At 35.8% G+C, this 17,132-nt stretch overlaps 1 protein-coding gene across 2 annotated transcripts; it reads right to left on the bottom strand.

Moving 5' to 3' along the window:
- Window positions 1-357: 357 nt before the first annotated feature.
- On the bottom strand, window positions 358-17,123 carry LOC113761426 (E3 ubiquitin-protein ligase BRE1-like 1). Of its 2 annotated transcripts, none has more exons than XM_027304408.1 (21): window positions 16,610-17,123; window positions 12,770-12,931; window positions 12,539-12,650; window positions 11,450-11,707; window positions 11,175-11,336; window positions 10,559-10,782; window positions 10,395-10,478; window positions 10,173-10,292; window positions 9,889-10,075; window positions 9,631-9,791; window positions 9,452-9,523; window positions 7,663-7,739; window positions 5,793-5,987; window positions 4,971-5,043; window positions 4,799-4,885; window positions 3,543-3,680; window positions 3,222-3,424; window positions 2,953-3,118; window positions 899-1,435; window positions 724-767; window positions 358-639 (listed from the first exon to the last, which is right to left on the bottom strand). In XM_027304408.1, the coding sequence occupies exons 1-19, from the start codon at window positions 16,718-16,720 to the stop codon at window positions 1,304-1,306; spliced, it is 2,724 nt and encodes a 907-aa protein (XP_027160209.1). In that variant the 5' UTR covers window positions 16,721-17,123; the 3' UTR covers window positions 358-639; window positions 724-767; window positions 899-1,303. The 2 variants fall into 2 exon arrangements, with proteins under 2 accessions (XP_027160209.1, XP_027160210.1); XM_027304409.1 differs by having other exon boundaries at window positions 10,559-10,752.
- Between the last annotated feature and the right edge of the window lie 9 nt (window positions 17,124-17,132).

Below are 17,132 nucleotides of genomic sequence, written 5' to 3'. Positions count from 1 at the left end.
TTGAAATAAATAGATGAGGCAAAACACAGTTTACGGTACAAACCAGTAGACAAGTGCATACTGATTTCTTCTTCAGATAAACAGCTGTTAATTGTTTCCGATTTTAAGAGTAGAAATTTAAATGCAGATAAAAGTAAGAATAATTTTATAAGACAATCATGTCAAGCGGACAACAATTCCAGAGCAAAAATTTTGAATGAGCAAAGGAGATTGGATCAACAAGAGCATTACATAAGCACTTGAAACAGATCAACACAATCATAGCCGGACTCTACATCCAAGAGAACCAAGTGCTTTTGTTAAAAATTTGATCCCGTCACTATTCAACAATAGTACTATTCAACAATAGTGAAAGCCTTTCAAGCAAACCCCAAAATAAAGATAGATCCACATTAATTGCCTACCAATGAAGCGTACTACATATAAGATGCATAAAAAAGGCTCAATTGCCCGATATTACATCAAAATCAGAACTAGATGCATATATAGTTAGTGTTATGCCAATTCTATTCAAAATCAACAGATTACCTCCTACAGGCACTTACAAACGTTCCCTTAACCATCACATCACATCTTCATAATGCATCAGAGAGGACGTCCAATCTTCATCCTAAATCAACACAACTTACCCGTAATCACCTGCATTGCAAATCAACCATGCTGATAAACTTTATCATGGTGCATCAAGGGAGTTCCAAAAATAAGGAACGGTGCAACTGTTACCAGATTGAAGTTCCTGGAACCAACAAATGCGTGAGAATCGAGGACTTTACAGTGTCATTTTCCACATGAAGGACAAGCAACAGATACAAATGAGATACAAATCTTAAACAAAGCAAGTTTTGAAAAAAAAAAAAAAAAAAGGGGCAAGCATTAGCCGGAAAAAGAAATAATTTACCAGAATAATATTAAGCTTGGACCAAAATCTTGACCATGATTGCGTCAATCACATTAGACTATCAAAACTATCAACGAATACAGCCGGAACTTTCTTTGAGGCTTAGCATTGCAATTTTATTAAGTACATCCGGCCAACTATAGCCTAGCACCATTATCGCAATTTGCAAACAACTGATCAGAAGGACCTGCTTGCTCCCCGCATTCAAACGAATAAAAAATATGGGGAAAAAAGAAAGAAAGAAACTACAGTAACTAAAACTGTGGCCTAGAGAATCAAACCGGCAACTGCCAATATACAATGATAAGCCAGGAACTTATGCAATGTCCAGCTACACTTCTCTGAGAAATCTCTGATATCAAAACACAATCTAGCCTTTGTCACTTAAATTTCTCAAATTTATGGTCAGATGTAAACAGGTTTTACATCATTAGCCCCAAAACTCACTGAACATACTGGGCATCTGCGGTGACGCGTCTCAATAATCTTTTGAACGCAGGAATTGCAGAACAGATGATAGCATTTTGCTATAACAACCTGAAATGAAACCAAGAAGTTAGTCCTCAAACAACAAGAGAAAACAAGAAAACCATAAAATTAATTATAATTACTCATCCACTTTGCAAAAGCAAATCTTTCCTCACATCTTTTATCCTGTCTATTGACCAAGATCCTTGAGACAACATTTTGTTTACTCATGATTCAGAAAACCTTAAAAAACACATGGAATATGAGATCTTTTGTTTCTGTCTACAGTTCAAAGTTCAAAAGGTAAGCATACACATTTCTTGTATCAGTCAATACCAAATCAAAAAAAAAAAAAAAAAAAAAAAAACCTAGCGCAATTCATGGATTGGATAACCAAGCTGTCCATATTAGAGGATGGGCCCAGAATCAAAGGTCGCATAACACAACTAATGACTTGAATCTATGCTGAATCTTACTAAATTTAAGCAACACAACTAAAGACTTATTTAATGCTCAATCTTACTAAATCCAACTCCATCATGAAGCAGTGAGAACAAAATTCATAAACACAAACTAGAATGACAGTAAATTCTTGTTTTGAGTGAGTTGTCAAACCTAATTGATGCTTGAAACCTAGACAGGATGAATATATAATGCCATAACATAGAAAACACATCGTATAAAGCTTGGCTTGCCCTCTGCACATCTTGCAGCAGCAACAAATGTATTAATCCAAGAGATCATCTGTTCCCCACATTTGATCAGTAACAGTGCAATCTAATGAAATGCAATCCTCAAAATGCTCAGTAGAGGCCATGCAGCCCTATACTAGACAGAATCCGGTAGAGGTGTCAGGTGTGGGAACATCCCCAAGCATCAGATTTGATAATTTTATAACATGAGGATACCGTGCCGGAGAGTGGGCAGGGAAGATAAGCAGCACATATCCATCCATCATTTGAGATATATATTTGAAAACGCCCATAGACTTCACTAATTTTTCTTTTGTGTGGGTACCTTCTTAGCAAAATAACCAAATAAAATAATTTTCACAAGGTTGTGTGTGTTGGTCTAGGAACAGATTATAGTAGACAACACAATAAGTTATCTGTGAATGCCTACAAATAAACCTAAAAAAACGTGTGCAACTTCAATAGAAACAAGAGTTGATTATGATGCTTCATAATTAATCGGAAGTGATTAATATTAGTCTTCAATTAGAGACAGATATAGCAATCCTTTGTCACTCTCACGTCACCCACCAGGCATATAAATCTCAAACCAATAGGAGTCTCGAGACTTCTTGTCATGTTGCAACCTTACACTGCCTCTCATTGCAACACTACTTATTCAATGTATGCTAGAGCATCAATTATATATGAAAGTCGAAGTGCCCGCTGATGCATGCTCAGTTCTGCTATGGATTTACACATAGCACCCATGTCATTTCATGTCAACAAAGGTACGCCACGGTAAAGTGTCAAGTCCAGGCAACAAAACCAGCCTACTCTTTTTCCACAAGCCAATCAAGACCAATAGCAGACTAGCTTAGAAAAGGTAAAAAAAAGAATAAAGAGGAGCAATACCTCCTTCCGCCTGTCAAGACAGATGCTGCACTTAAGTATTTCCCTGTATTCTCTGACTTCCTGCCGAAGTTTATCAACGACTGATGACCCCTCTACCTGTGATTTGAGACGAGAAACTTTTGACCTAGCAAATTCTAGGTCTTCTTCCTCCCTCTTCCGCTTAAATCTAGCCAAAGAACCAGCATTCAATCAAAAAAGTAGTCAATACCAAATGAAAGTTCAAGTCCACAAAAAAGCAGGAATGAAAATGGAGAGTAACATCTAACCACCTTTCTCTCTCTGTCTCTATTTGCACCTCAGCAAGATCCACACGGTTACTGTCAACCTTCAGCTGTGAATCTTCTATCGTTTCTCTCAGTTGCTGTGCTGATTTCCGGATGTCTATTACCTTCTTTTGGTTATTTTCAAGAGAAACTGTAAGTTTCACCCTGTTTTCTGCCAGCCTCTGAACATGATCTGAGCACATTTTTAACTGCAAAGGAAGTAAAACCACTTGAATTTTTTTTCTATTTTTATTTTTTGAATATCCAATTGACACTATATAAGAATAATTGCCTTTTTCTTGTTTATGGTTACTGAAACTACATTACCTGGTCCTCAAATCTTGCAACTTTCAGATTCTGAAAATCGACAGAAGTATTGGCTTGCTGAATTGCTCTCTCTATAGCCTGTTTCTCCATGAGCAGGCCATCCCCAAGCTGTCTTGTTCGCACTCCTCCTATAACAAGCTGAGATAGAACCCGTTAACACTAAATAAAATATAGATACTAATATTTATAATAAGAAAACTGCACATATTGCTTCGAGAAAATAAATCATGAGAAGATGTCCTTGAAAAGAATATTTCGCTAACCATGTTATCGGACAAGTGAACATTTGGATAACACAATGAGAGGTACAAGTGGAGGTTTAAGTTAAGCACTCAGAAATATTTGCAGCAAAAAGCAAACAAACATTCCCAGAAGGAGAAAATTCTCAGATTAAGGAGGAAGAGAGTCTAAATTAGCACAACAACAATGTTGATCACAAGTCAAACTGTACTTGGCGTGTCCTGAACAAGTAATAACCAGCTGAATATAGCTTTTTGTATTTTAAAGCTATAAGCCATTTTGAGGGGTTCTTAACTGAACACAGTTTCTACTTCAGCTCATCTTAAGGTGAAAAAAGCTGGTTCTGACCAACTACAATTCTCTTTTAAAAGCAGCTGCTAGCTTTCCAAAACATTCAAAATAAATCAGCTTAAAGAAAACAGAAGCAGTTGTGGAAAAGCCTATAATGTTCAGGATAACCGCATTATGACTCATCCAATCAGCTCAGTCAACAGAAGAAAAAATGTGTAACAATTTCGGATCAGCAACATAGAAGTTCACAAAAAAGTCTAGCCGTTACTTCATAGAAAGTGTTTGCTTAACCAGTCATCGCACTCCGTAATTCTCTATTTAGCATTCATCTTTCCACAAATGTTAATTTCAACTACTTAATCTCAGGGTTTAACTATTATTGAACTCAAAATCTCACCATACATCAATTATTTCCAGGTACAAGTTCCAAAAAAAAAAAAGTTATCATACTAAACTCTCCTGCTTTACTTATGCGATGAAAAATCTTTTTGTTGAAAAAGACGTGCAAAAAGTTCACGTTTCAAGCACTTAACTTAAAAAAGTAACAAAGTAAGCTCATTCCAGAAGTTTGAAGTAGGTGATAACAGGGAAAAATCATTAAATATGAACGAACTTGATTTTCAAAGGCTACAATTATCAACATTAAATAGATCCCATCTCACACAGTACAAATAAAAGAAAAACTACAAATAAGGCTTGGTTTATGGTTTTGCTTGACTAATTACCTTTATATTATAGTCATCCCTCTCTGTGATTTGCTGCAACAACTGTTGGTTTTGAGTTTGCATATCATCATAGGCCTGCCCAATAGTCTGAAGCACAAGAAACGAATATTTTCAATATCTACTTTGGATGTAGAGGATATAAGTGCTTGTGCTATGACACCAAAGGAATAACCTCTATCTCAGAAAGATAGGCGTCTGTCTCTTCATGTTTGGATTTCACAACCCCAGAAAGTTTTGATTCTTCCCTGTAAGAGCATCAAACTGACAACCTGTCAGGTTACTGATTGACATAAAAACATAAATGGTAAAATGCTAGAAAAGTAAAATTATTAGAGGTTTTCTTCATTAAGTGTATATGATCTTTTAGCAGTTTGATGCACATTCTTAGTAATGAACAATTTTTGATATTTCCAATTACTAGCACAAAAAAAGGGCACAAGAAACATAGCATCAACCATAGCCAAAAAAAAAAAAAAAGTAAACAGACTTCACCCAAACTTGAAGAAGTTAAGTTCATCATACCTTGAAGAAACATCGTATACCCAAAAAAATTAATAACAGAAACCAGGTAAGAATGGAGCATAGATGTTCAAGTTAAATTTCATCTTTCATATAGATATACTACATTACGTTATATTGGCTCTCAAAGAAGAAGAACCATAGATATTCTTGGCTCACCCCATGGCTCATATAGATATACTACATTACGTTATATTGGCTCTCAAAGAAGAAGAACCATAGATATTCTTGGCTCATACCATACCATGGTAAATGATTTACAATCAACATTTTACATTACCATACCATGGTAATTTACAGTCAACATCACCATACCACGGTAGTTTTCCAATAACAATTCACACCGATGATTCGACGAGGAAGGACTTCTCAAAGACAAAACCTATGAATCTCATTCAGCTAACCAGTTCTCAGATAATATGAAATAAGAAAAGCAAATCACATTAAAGTAAGCGTCAACAGGATATAACAAGACCTTTTAGAAGCCTCCTGCTTCTGTCTGAGCTCAGCAATTTCAGCTTCAGTGGCAGCTAGCCTTTGCTGCGATGTAGCCTCAGCTTCAATAGCAGTTTTAACTCGCAACTCCAAGTTGTGTTCGTCAAGAGAGGTCTTCAGGCTCTGTACATGAGCCCAAGCCTTATATTCAGAATCTCTAGCTTCAAGGACATCCCTGCACTCATTTTAAAGCAACCACACGATTTAACGGAAACCCAAAATAATACCACAAGGAGGATTCTAGCCGGGTGTGTTTCACAAAAAAACAAATGGATCTTCTAAATGTAAAATCAAGCATAATCCAAACATCCACTAGGAACAGATTATACACTGGATCACCATGTCGCTTAGTTGCTTAGCAACGCAAAGGTCAATTCTGGACCATTAGGGTTTCCTCAGGCATATCATCAGAATGGTTAACAATGCAACCATACTACATCAATCATAAGCAAAGGGAAAAAAGCCATAACTTAATATTTAAACCAAGATATAGAAGAGATGTATTTTGTCAGTTAAAAATTGGCAGGAATCATACTAGCATCCCCGTGATGAATTCAAAAATTTGATATCATATTTCATTCGTCAGATATCAACATGCTATCCTTTCATAGAATCCCTTGCAACAGAATTCACTTACATGTACAAATTATGGGCTGAAAACAGTAACTGGCCAACCATCTACACCTATAGATTTTCAATTCAACAAATTATTGTAATGGAAACAGCAAGTTTCTCACTTCGCTTATACTCACAGCCTGGTCAGACGACAGCACAATTTGAGACCGAGTACCATATTCAGGGCCAAACACTGAAAATTTTCTTATAATAAAGGACCAGAAAAAGCATTAAAAAGATAACCTGTACCCTCTCAAACAATCATGGGATCTAGCAAAGACAAACTGTTAACAGCCTTAACCCACTTATAACAACACAGGGTCATTGCAGTACTGATTCCACAAACTACTCCTGCAGAGCTACCTCATCAATTACATACTTGACAATTTCTGTGACGCTTCTATAGTTACCATCTAGCCCCTATATCATTGGCAGTAAGAACATGCAGGCAATTGACAGCATAGCCATCATTGTTAAGATATCATGGGTTCTAGAAAAGAAAACTCTCACAGCCTTAACCCATTTTACCGACACGGGCTCTTGGCATGTATTGATTCCATGAACTAATCACCGCAAAGCTACCTCATCAATTCATACTTAATCTATCGGAAGCTCCAACATGCTACCGTCTAGCCCTAACAGCTATAAGAACATGCAGCCCGATAGACAGCATAGCCATCATTGTTTAGATATCATGGGTTCTAGAAAAGAAAACTCTCACAGCCTTAACCCATTTTACCGACACGGGCTCTTGGCATGTATTGATTCCATGAGCTAATCACCGCAAAGCTACCTCATCAATTCATACTTAATCTATAGGAAGCTCCAACATGCTACCATCTAGCCCTAACAGCTATAAGAACATGCAGCCCAATAGACAGCATAGCAATCATTATACAACCAACTATAGAAACCCTAAGAGAGAGAGATTTCACATTGATCATTTGAAATATTTATTGAAAACCAAAGTGGCCACTTGTATCCTCGTTTCATTGACAAGAACACTAATCTCGATGAGTGCAATCTGATTTTCATCCAAACTGATGCCTTAAGCCTTAACACTTGACCTGCCTGATCTCAAAAGGAGAAGAACTTTCAGTTCTCTAATTTTATCAATGAATAGAAGTTACCATCAGAAAAGCTGACTTCTGATAAAAAGCTAATGCAGAGAAAACCTCCAATGTAGTACAATGAGATATAAAAAAATGAAAAGTAACTCATCAAGACACACTAACCTTGAAGTAATTGATTCACGTCTATACATTTGCAAAATGAGTTTCAATTCCTTATCACTCTCCTTCAAATCATGGACCTGCAACAAGAAACTTTCTGTTACATGCAACAAGAAATATTTGTTGAAAAGGAACTCCACAAGTTCTAGAATATGAATGCAAGTATACCTACTGCCCAACCTCAACTCTTTCCTTAAACTTGAAAAGCAACATCCCATTAACCAAAGAGAAGAAACTTATTTTTCCAAAACTCATTGAAAGAGAAATATACGATGTATGCATAAATAAGCGGGGAAAAAATGAGGGAGAAAGTCCCCCAAGGAGGTTGCAAGCATAAGCAACATGTCAAAAACAAACTAAACGCGAAAACAGAACTAAAAAACCAAAAGAAACTGGCAATGAAGATTAAGACTAGACTCGATATGATTCTCTACTGATGTTATCTTCCTTTTTCTCCTGAAAAAACTTGCCACAATTACTTTATCTCCATTCTTTCATAAGACCATCATGGCTGGTAGATTTTGCATTTAGATATCAAAGATATATATCATGAAAAATATGTTTCATACATTGCCTCTTAATTTTAATTATCTCTCACCCTCTCACAATTTACAACATCAAGATGGCTGCCCATTTCAGATCAAGATGGAAAAACACCCGCCCAAAAGCCTCTTTCAATTTTTGTATTACTTTTGAACATTCATTGTGATGAACAACACCCTCATCTTTGACCATCCACAACATTCCGGAAAGTGCACAGATTTTCACAAACTAATGGCAGATTTCAAGACCCTTCATGGAACTAAAATTATTCAATGATGTGAAGTTTACAGCTCAAAAGTTCCTTCAATTAAAACTGTTCCTTCGTCTCTAAGCAATATAAAAAGTTAGATACCCCTCTCAGTAATCCACCTTAGACCAAGACTACTTGCAATTCCATTCCTGGATCCACAATCATTTAGTCATACAAATAACCAACTCATCTCAGGGGAAAAGTAATGTAGATGAATAAGCTACGATACATACTTAAGATTGCAAGTAGTTTTTTTTCCTTTTTAATTTATGAGTACGTGTATTAACATTTTTCATGCTTACATTCCTTAACATGCCTCTTCCATAGACTTGTACAACACTATAGGTCTGTTTGGATAGCATAATTTAGGAAAAAAATATTTTAAATATTATCCTCGCATCAAAAACACAAATTCCAAGAACCTTTTTATCTCAAATATATCACATCACAAAAGTGCTATAGTATTATTCCAAATAATCTCATATCCAAACACACACTATGTTTTTCTTTTTCTATAATTTAATATCTGTTTGGAAGCTCCCCAGTAATTCAGTAACTCAATTCACCAAAAGCACCACATGTTAAGGAAGGTTTACTACCATGGTTATCTCCATAATCAACAACACACCGGTAACAACCACCTCATTTCAGACGATCATATATTGCAACTAAATCATTTGCAAAGTTCCCGTCAGAATTAGTTTGTTAGTGTTTCTTTTACCACTTTTAACGAAAAAATTAGCTAACAAGAGAACCAGAAACATATATTGCAAGAGTACAATAAAATCACCGGGCTATTTTAGAAGCATCGACCAAATCTAAACTGAATTACCAAAAAGTAAATCAGGCAACAGCATCTTTAATGAAAAATATTCAAATGTTAGGCCCAGGACAGACCCAACAATTAGCACCAGAAATCACACAGCAGGAATATATTTGGCCCAGACATATTGACGAAATGGAAGTAAGTTTGACATAATTTACAAGAAGATATCTTACTACGGCCTGTAACTTTAGAATGCTAGCGGCTTGCTCAGCTGACCTAGCAGACAATTTTCCCAAATGTTTGGCCTACATAAATGCAAGGCAACATATAAAATTCAACGATCGGTAAATTTTGGGGTCCTTGCGCATGTGAGGGGTAGGAAAGTACAAGACTACAATGTAATAATAGCCACCTTTTGCTCAAGAATACTAGACAGAGATTTAACATCAGCACGTAGAGTATGAATATCAGTAGCTGTCTCTTTGTATTTACTCAGCTGACTCTGCATATGGCCCATTTCCACAGGAAATGAAGAAACCAAAGCTTTGAACTTTGCAATGATTTCTTTTCTACCTGAAAGGAATGAATATCAATCAGAATTATCTGTGCTGTACAAGACACACCAATCACTGAAGAAATGAATTTCATAGAAACAATGGATGCCTCATACTGGGTTCTCTTAATGCTTCTTCCAGCTTGACTTCAATAAGATTTTTTTCATTTATATACTTCTGTATCCCTTTTTCCAGCTCAGTGATCCTCAAATCAGCAACAGAGGCAGATCGATGGTTAATATCGAGCAATTCAACTCTCAAATGCATTTCCTTTTCCCTCCAGGCCAAATTGTCTTTCTCAACCTAATAGTCAGAACAAGTAAAGAACCAGAATAAGAGCAAATTCCTCTTGATAAAAAACGGAAATGAGATGTAAATGAAACTACCGACCAGCTACAACCTGTAGTTTCTCATAGAGTGCTTGATATTGGACTATATCTGCTTTAACCTTCGTAGCTTGATCTTTCAAAAGGAGATAAGCTTGTGAAGAGCAAATTGACTTGATATTTTTCAAAGTGTTCTGCTAAGATTAAAATCCATTCATCAGTGAGTACAATGGAAAAGAGCAAACCAACAAGATCAAAATTTTGCAATTTCTTAGTGGAACAAAAAGCCAGCAAACCTGCAAAGTGGATAAGTGCTTCAATACATCTATCCTTTCTTCATGAAGACGCTTCAGTTCTAATAGCCGACAAGACGATTGATCCTGATCACATATCAAATGAGTCAAATATAATTAACCAGTTGCCCAATACCACACGTCATATAGAAAGCATGGTGGATTACCAATAAGTTGCTAAGTGCTGACTCCATGTCCTGCAGATCCTTTTCTTTATCTCTGGACTTGTCAACAGCAACAGCCTTATTACCCAGATTAAGGATGGGGAAAATTGGCCCCTTTCCTGCATCTTTTTCTGCTTTTAGAACTGCTAATTGATGATTACTTTCCTCAAGTTCTGCTATAGTACTTTCCAACTCCTCTTTACATAGACAAACAAAAAGATGAATCACTACAAAAAAGATTCGTGACCAAAAAGATATTTTACATGTATCCCTGTAACTATTGGTTGAAAGGAAACAAAAAAGAAAAGGAGGAAATCATTTTATACAAAAAAGAAATAAAGTTACTTTAATAGCCCTAACTTATGAATACAATGTTCCCAACAATCTATATGGAGTAGGTCACAAGATAATCATAAACGAGGAACAACATAAAGCCAAAAAGAGCTATTCATGGTACTCTCAACATAAATAATCCATCAATGCCATACCACAAGGATAATCAGAAAGAAAGCCAAGTATAACTGTAAGTAAACCGCTTGGATGAATCAAAAAGATCTTGGAACATTGCCAACAAAAAAGTGAAAAACATCTATATCTCCATGAAACAGACAAAATGCACCTCTTAAATGCTTCAGTTCAGCTTTACTCTTTGCCTCTGAATCCTTGTGCTTTTGCAGTTCAAAAGCCAATGATTTGTGCTTTGAATGAAGATTGCCTATACTCATTCTTACATTCTTAACTTCTGCCTGCAAGTCTAGAGATGTCCTTTGCCGGTGTGATCCTGAAGTAGAGGGAGACATCTAGTCTTGATTAACACATTAAACCCTGAAAATTTTGGTAAAGCAACATGGTTGGATTATCTTCAAGTAAAACAGTACATAGAATTTATCTTACCATCTTCAGAAAATGCACTCAAAGCTGTACTGCATAAATTATCATTTAACTTCCATTGATGATCAACGGCAGCTAGAATTGTATGCAATGTGTTCCTGATCTTTTTGCTGTCTTCATGATTACCCTCTTCTGTATTGTTTGTGACGTTACAGGTAGAACTACTTTCAGTTGCTCCTGTCACTAAAAGCCGGCTTAACAAAGCATCATCAGGTGAAGCATCCCTTGAAGAAAAGGTGTCACTAGGAGAAGAACCACCGCCTAAGAAAAGGAACAATGCACATCAGCAACAGCTTTGTTATGTATGCAGCTCAACCACTCAAACATCAAAGCAGCATACATGAAACTAAAGAAGATATAAAATTAATTAAATCAGAAACATAAGCAGAAAGTTCATGAAAAGAAATAATTTATTTTCATTCTCCATGAACTGTATCACAGAAGAATAAATTAAACTAATACATAACCCCAAAACAAAAACCAAAAAAAAAAAAGAAAATAATAAGCTCTCGGAAAACATGAAAAAGTACTGGAGACAAAGCATGAATTTCTGGTAAACAGGATATGCTATTTAGTAATTCAATAATATGTGGTGCAGATGTCTGTCTGTTTTTACAACATAGAGTGGGGGTAAAGAAGGCAGTGAGAGGTATGCAACAGCAAAAAATTTGCCAGGGTCGGTATCTGATGGCATGGTTTTTAATTTACTATGGCCAATCCTCAAAGCTCAGCAACATTAACCATTTGGAAAATATCACAAATTCTAAGAGCATGACAAGCACCTTAACAAACAAGCAAGTTTGAGAAAAATACATCTCAACCCTTATCCTAAATTGGCATGTTTGAAACTTGAAACAACCTGAAACAATATACCTGAAATCAATCTCTATTACAGATCGAAAGAAGGTTATTAGATGATACCTGACAACTGTCCATTCAAATTCCAAGTTCCTGATCAAACTATTACACGGCAGAATATTCTTACAACCAACAAGTATTATAGATTATGAGATGCTAAACAATTAGCAATACTGAATGGGGACAATATTTGAAACAACTATGAAGAAGGCAAAAGGAAAAAGGGAAAGATACCATTATAAGGCAAAGGATTTGCACCATCTCTGACAAGTAGATCTTTGACACCTCGCTCACATTTCGCACAGTCATTTGTGTGTATAGAATGTGATTCCAAGTCCTTAACAGTCTGCAAGACAGAAGAAAAAGAAAAGATTAGAATAGGAGTCAAACCTTACCATCTAGAGTCCAGACATATGAGACATAACACTGGAAAAGTAGTATCAAGGACATTAGATAGATGGATACCTCTTCCCAGGAATTACTGACAACTGCAACAACGTTCTCATATGGCAGTTGTTTCACCGTCAGCTTACCAATTTTCTCCTTGAAATCAATAATCTCGATTTTCTGTGCTTCTAATTTCTCAACGAGCTTCTGATTTTGAAATTTAAGCACTGCCGCATCCAGCTATATGATCGAAAGAATAAAGGACAATAAGGAAGACCATAAACATCTGCCAAAACAATGAATAAACAAAGGTGCAATTGGCAATTTACAAGTAAGCAAAAGTTATTATGACAATTACCGCACATGCCATGTGAAATATACAAATAAAGTGCCCACACGTAATTATCTATATATGCATATGTATACATGTGGGCATATACATGTCTAGGTGTTTGTGTTTGTGTTTGTTTAAATATAAATGTGTACATATGTACACGGGACAGACTTCCCCACATTAAAGTCCTCAAAACTTTAACTGATTGAGTTAACATATAATGCATGTTAGAGGACCCTATTGGAACAAACAATTAAGGACAGAATTAAGCAGTAGCATAAGATTCTCTTCCCCTCGTTTTTCTGTCCTGTGTTTTTCAGGGCCACGGGGTTGCAAAGCAAAATCTATAAGGCTGACCACGCTACATTTACACCCTAAGCAATCCTAATCAAATTCACTTAGATTAGCTGGGGCTTCAATTTTACCAATTCAATAAAGCATAAGTTCTATTCAAGATTAGATTTTTAAGGCACAAGATGGCCAAGAATGCTCTACTTAGTTCTTTCTTCTTCTATATTAGTCATAAGACATTCTTTATCTGTTCAAACCTAAAAATTTTATTCATAAAAAGAAATATTCCATCTAATTTATTACTTAAAGCCTATTAAATGCAGAAAGTATAGGTTACACAACTTAGAAAATATGCATCTACAACAGAAAACACTCAAAAGGACTCCAGATCCTGGTTCACAACATCTCGGTCAGTATTTATTTTCTCAGGCTCCAGCTCCAATAATTGAGATAACTAAAATCAAAGCCACATTTGAGCTTGAGCCTGGAAAACTTCAATTGCAGATAGGGCCTTAAACAAATCAAGCCCAACAATTTATTGAGGCTCAATTCTTTGCATCCTTTAAACCTCACCACCCCTTTAAATCATCATTTTAACAACAAAAACTATTCGGCAACATTAAATAAGTGAACCTTGTACTCCAACTCAAGAATGATTTCTGAGGGAAACTAAAACTCCATGGGGTGGAAATTCTGTCAATGTGGGGTCTTTGTAATAAATTTCCAGCATAATCAGTAAGACATCTATGACCGAGTTTAACTACAACCAGGATTAGTTGCCAACTGAAAATTTTATGTTCAGCACTGAACCAGAATGCACATCTCTGATATACAAATGCCTACCCAATACTCTCCACTGAATGCATAGAGAAGAAAAGAATCCCACATGTCCTCATGCATTCCTCCTCATATGCCCCATAAATGAAGATCAAAGAAGAATATGTAAACTTAAAAGGTGAAAAGCAATAAAAATTGCATACTAAAGCCAAAACATATTCCACTGTTATTAACGTATAAGTCCTGGATACTAGCAATATCATTGTTTATGCAAATAGTATCATGCACCCTAGCCCTAAACAAACTTAGCCTAGATAAATAATTAAACAGGAAACTTCATTGGATAAGAAACATGGGTCGCAATTCCACGTCTTGGATTTAGCAATAACAATACCTACAAATATGGTTCTACGTTATAAGCAAAACTACAAGGGGAGAGGGATGTCTATAAAGTTCAAAAACAGATGATTGGGATACTCATGAACTGTAAAGGAGGAGAAGAAAACACATGGTAACAATAAAAGCCAAAAGACACACAAAATGCTAAATGGGTGGGAAAACGAGCAACTATTGTTGACTTGAATTATAAACAACATAGACTGAAACTTGAATGTGCTTTGCAGAATAACAGCAAAGCTACAAGAGATTACAAGGACTCCTTAACTCACTCAATTGGGAAAAAATTATTCTCAACCTCAAGAAAACTGAAAACTGGCCATCCGTTTTACAGCTTCCAGAACTATGCAAACAATAAGATAGAAGGATCCAAGACACAGCTAAATGTCTGTTTCCAGTTACAAGGTATCAGAGGACCCCACAAGAAAATGCTCACCACTTGTGAGGATATTAAATTTTTTTAAAAAATGCAAACAAACAAACTAGCCCCTTTGCCCAAACAAATTCAGCTTCTTTAAATCCAAAATTGGATGCTTTGAAAGCAAGCTTCAATTACTAGCTTGAGCTTCACCAGGTTACATCATAAACAAATTTCAATGAACACAGACGAATCCAACATTTAATGCTTTCACACAATGACCATGGCAAAGGACAATATTGAAACCACTCTCAAGTGCATTATATCACCAATCCATTAGAGGTAACCAGAAGACTAATAATCCATGTCATCAAATCAAATCCCACAAATGGCTGAATTCATGATCTCCAAATGACCAGTCTTCTATTTTAAATTCAAGTCATTATTTTGCAGCTATAGTATTGGGCCCACAAAAATGAAATCCAACGTAAAATAACTCCCAATAAGCATAATGTCAACATTCGTTCACTGAGATCTCCAACCAGCATTACATAAATGCAGTAGCATACTAAATTTAAAGCGATTACAGCGAATCTTCATGGTAACTCATGCATCAGAAACAATTCCAAACTCATGCAAATGACAAGAAGAGAACCAAAAGGAGTAGAGTAGAACACTAAATGTGATTTTGACACTAAAGAAAAATGAAATTACCTTTTAGTGACTAAATGTAATCTTGACACCTTTTCCACTAAATTTTTTCATGTTTCTGAAATTTTCTGAAATAGAAAGGATCTGGAAAATATTTCACTCTAATTTCAAACAAGTTCTCATTACTTCCTGAAACAAAAATCTAAGGAAATGGCTGTTCACAGCAGGCGAATCAAACTTGTCAGCAACAACAATCAAATAAATCCAACTCATGCCATTTTTGGTAATGAGATATTTACAAGGAGATGCTAGCTTCATAACCAAAACCCCTTGTGTGCTAAAAGTGCATCAATCACATCAAACAATATTGCCCTGGCCAACAGAAACTGGTTTACAGCCTCAGCATGCAACTCAGCATTAACATCCTTTCAATAAATGTGATGTCATAACATCTGCTACTATTCTATCTCACCACTACCAAAAGCAACTGTCGAGGTCAAATCATTCAAGATTTACCACAGATGATTTCCGAACTGTCAGTAGTAATCAGATCAGGAAAAAAAGAGCTAAGAAGCACATCTAAATAAATTTAATAGGGACAAATTTTATAGCCTCCCCCAGTGACTTCAATGGCAGATGATACTAACCAAGCAACACACAAATTGAAAAGTTCATCCAGCAATTCTCGCTGACTAGCAACAACAAGGCAACAAGATTTGGAAAAAGAAAACAAGGGGGAGGAGGGTTGCTCATTCCAACCACTGAGAGTATTCAAGCTAGCAAATAGAGAAGCACACAAAATGGAACTTTGTGCAAACCCTATAACAAGTTCAATCGAAACAGCAACTTGGCATACAAAATTTGAAAAATCAAAGAAATTCCAATCAGATTTCGGAAGAAATTTTGCAACTTAACATAAATATCATGCAAACCCCAAACTAAATTTAGTCTAAAATCCAAATAGTCAAAAAAAATTTCAAGAATTTAAGCAAAAAGAGCCAGAAACAACCCAAATTCACTTCAAAAGCCAGCAAAATCAAGACCTTTAAACAGCCAAAAAAAAAAAAAAAGATGCCCAAATAAAAGAAATACATAAATTGTAAAAGTTCACCTTTTTATCCTCAGATAATGGCATAAAAGGATGCTTCTTGGCAGCAGCACCAGTAGGTGATATGGAGCTAAATTGACGCCGCTTTCTATCTGCTTCTCCTGTGCTCCCCATTATACTCTTAGAAAATATCCCAACTGAAAACCCTAGCAATTTCTAATAATTTCCCCTAACCTAAAACTACCATTCAACCACCCAAAATTCACAAAAACCCTAAAAAGTATTAAACCAAATCAATTAGATAGATATAATTCAAACCTATATGTACCTATCTTTACACCAAACATATATATACATGCATAGGTTACCTATGACTGTCAAAACTTCAACTTAATCCAAATTTACTACAAAAAAAAAAAGGAAACAAAAAGGAAAAAAAAACGTAGGTTTCTGAAGATTAAGTGCTGTCAAAAGAATAAGCAAAAAAGAGGAATTTATATTTTTGTAGCCTTTCTTTTCATCTGTGTCCTTTCTCTTTCTCTATCTCTCTCTACAGAGAAGAGGTCGTCTGAGAAGTGAGAATCTC

This window comes from Coffea eugenioides, chromosome 2 (genome assembly GCF_003713205.1).
Source record: "Coffea eugenioides isolate CCC68of chromosome 2, Ceug_1.0, whole genome shotgun sequence".
NCBI lineage: Eukaryota > Viridiplantae > Streptophyta > Magnoliopsida > Gentianales > Rubiaceae > Coffea > Coffea eugenioides.
This window is presented reverse-complemented; position numbering and strand designations above follow the sequence as displayed.

Coding starts and splice junctions, on each gene's coding strand:
- LOC113761426 (XM_027304408.1), bottom strand. CDS start 16,720: ATGGGGAGCACAGGAGAAGCAGATAGAAAGCGGCGTCAATTTAGCTCC. Junction 9,792..9,888: donor AGAAGCATTAAGAGAACCCA/GTATGAGGCATC, acceptor CATTCCTTTCAG/GTAGAAAAGAAATCATTGCA. Junction 9,524..9,630: donor CTAGTATTCTTGAGCAAAAG/GTGGCTATTATT, acceptor GCATTTATGTAG/GCCAAACATTTGGGAAAATT.